Genomic DNA, 2,804 nt, shown 5'->3' on the forward strand with positions numbered 1-2,804 from the left:
GTGAACATCTTACAGGGAGGTAGTGGACATGGACCGTCTCTGTCCGCAATGTGAGCATCTTACAGGGAGGTAGTGGACATGGACCGTCTCTGTCCTCAATGTAAACATCTTACAGGGAGGTAGTGGACATGGATCGTTTCTGACCGCCCAGGCCCACTGTCCCTTCTCCTGGTAAGCAGCACACTTTAGTTTTGCTTGGAGGAATTACGATGCCTTCATGGAATGTTCTTCACAGGAAGAAAAATAATCAAGACACCTCTAATTCTGGTGATCAGAGTGGACACGTGACCCAAGAGGGGCCAAGCAGACAGTCCCCCAATAAAGTAAATCTGGAGCTAAGGGCCAAGAAGAAGGAACAAGTGCCTTATGCAGAGGGCAGCTGTTCCCTGAGTGCCCACGTGCTCCCACCAGCTGAATTCCTAGAGATACTCAGGTTCCATTCTGTCCAAAACCTCACTCTTCAACTTTATGCTGTTATTTTATGAGATGCCCCTTACCCTCCCAAATACATTCCTCTCTGCTTAAACTGACCAAAGACAGTTCCTACTGCTTGTCACAGGACCCTGATATTCTACCTGAGAACTCCTCCCCGCGTCTCCCTTTGTCTCTCTCAGTAGAGTGCTGTGGCATCATAGCTCACAGCAGCCTCAAACTCTTGGGTTTGAGCAATCCTCCTGCCTCAGCCTCCTAACTATCTGGCACCCGCCACAATGCCCTGCTATTTTTTAGAGACAGGGTCTTGCTCTTGCTCAGGAGAGTCTCAAACCTGTGAGCTCAGGCAATTCACCCACCTCGGCCTCCCAGTGCTGGGATTACAGGCGTGAGCCACCCCTACCCAGTCTACAACTCCCTTTCTGAACCTGATCTGGCAAGCCCAGGATAAAATGCAAGCAAGGACTCAATGATTATTTCTTTCTTAACACAGCAGGCGGTCATGGTCGACCCAGCATTCCTCCTTGTTGCTTATCATCCCATTAGATTCAGGGCACCCCTCTGCCTTGTTGAGGCACTTTGAAAGCTACACCTGCCATACAAAAGTATGTTTTTGGAAAATTTAATTAACAAATTCTATGCTCTCGTTTGAGTCCACCTCTTCCGTTTAAACTTCAGTCAGAAGGGTATGTACTGAGCACCTGCCCCAGGCTCCTAGAACACAGGTTCCCCTTGAGGAACCAAGAGGTTACAACCAGAGAAATGGGGTGCAGAGAAAAAGAAGAGTCACACTCACTTGGCCCCTTCAGGCAAGATGATCTTCACAGTCAGAGAATCGATCACTTGCTCGTCAAACACGTGGTCCACAAACCGCATCTTCAGTGCATACTGGTCCCCTGAAGGATGAAGCAAACACATGCACGGATGTGATAACAAACAGTTAAGACAGGAGACAGGAGTGCAGGGGTGTGAGTGTTCTCATCCCACACAGAAGGGAATCAAGAGCTTCTATCTGCTCGGCGCCTGTGGCTCAAGTGGCTAAGGTGCCAGACACATACGCCTAAGGTGGCAGGTTCGAATCCAGCCCAGGCCCGCCAAACAACAATGACAGCTGCAACCAAAAAATAGCCAGGCGTTGTGGCAGGCGCCTGTGGTCCCAGCTACTTGGGAGGCTGAGGCAGGAGACTCGCTTGAGCCCAGGAGTTGGAGGTTGCTGTGAGCTGTGATGCTACGGCACTCTACCCAGGGGGAGAGCTTGAGGCTCTGTCTCAAAAAAAAAAACCATTTCCCACTAGAGGAAACCAGGACTTCCTGGAAAAATGGCTGATTCCAAGTACTCCAGAGCAGAAAATACACAAGCTGAGCCAGGAATATCTTTTCAGAAGATAGCAAGGAAGCTAACAGAGAGGTCATGTCAAAAAGGTTCAGGAACTTTATTTAAAGACATGTCCATTGGCTGAAGATGGAAGAATCTGAGCGTCAATTAGGATAACTGCAGAGGAATGAATGAAACACATAAAATGTTTGAATCTATTAAGTATATAATGATGTTTTTAAAAACAAACTACCTAATCACCTAGTAAACAGGGAAGCATCAAGCACTCATCCTGCCTTTTCCTACATCAAATACAACCCTGAGAAACCAAGCAGTAGGTGAAGGGAAGTGTCTCTTTATAGATTACCTAATAAATGAAGAAGAAGGGTAGAATTAGCTTAACAACTTGCAGTCGGAACTAGACCCAGGCACCCAGCACCACACGCGAGAGACAGTAAACACAACTGCATCCTTCCCCTTAAAAGACATAGCATCACTTCAAGTCTGCTAAAGGGATCAACTGGGGCCTGAATAAAAGACAGTTGTCAGTCTGCAAGAAATACACAACACGGAGGAACGTGCCAAATTGCATTCCGGGTGAACTGAACAAAATCCAGACTGCAGGTTCCACAAGTGGCTCACACAGAGGAGGAAACCAGAGATTAGTAGACTGACAAGACAAAGAGAATACAGGGCAATCCCACAGCTGGCCACGTCCCCACAGTGACCACCTCCTCCACATACTCTAACTGTCACAGACCAGATAGGCACACGTACCTATCGGTACCATAGGCCTGCTTGATGGTGACTGCCTCCATACACTGACCAGTTTGTTACAGTCCCCTGGGTGGTCAACTTACAGAGGTCCTACTGTATTTTGAAAAGGGCAAAACTAAGGTATAATATCTAGAGATATGCATTTGGGTGATAAAACTATGAAGAAATTCAAAAAGTGATTACTAAGGCTCGGCGCCTATAGCTCAACCGGCTAAGGCGCCAGCCACGTACACCTAAGGTGGCGGGTTCCAATCCCCAGCCCGGACCCGCCAAACAACAA

At 47.9% G+C, this 2,804-nt stretch overlaps 1 protein-coding gene across 1 annotated transcript in view; it reads right to left on the reverse strand.

The window, feature by feature from the left end:
* RPN1 (ribophorin I) overlaps positions 1-2,804 on the reverse strand; it is a 39,482-nt gene that overhangs the window by 10,472 nt on the left and 26,206 nt on the right. Inside the window, exon 6 of the mRNA XM_003796199.2 lies at positions 1,229-1,328. Coding sequence (XP_003796247.1) covers positions 1,229-1,328 — 100 coding nt within the window. The remainder of the gene's footprint in view (positions 1-1,228; positions 1,329-2,804) is intronic.

The sequence above is a fragment of the Otolemur garnettii genome, unplaced genomic scaffold (assembly GCF_000181295.1).
Source record: "Otolemur garnettii isolate 467f Iridium unplaced genomic scaffold, OtoGar3 scaffold00101, whole genome shotgun sequence".
Taxonomy (NCBI): Eukaryota; Metazoa; Chordata; class Mammalia; order Primates; family Galagidae; genus Otolemur; species Otolemur garnettii.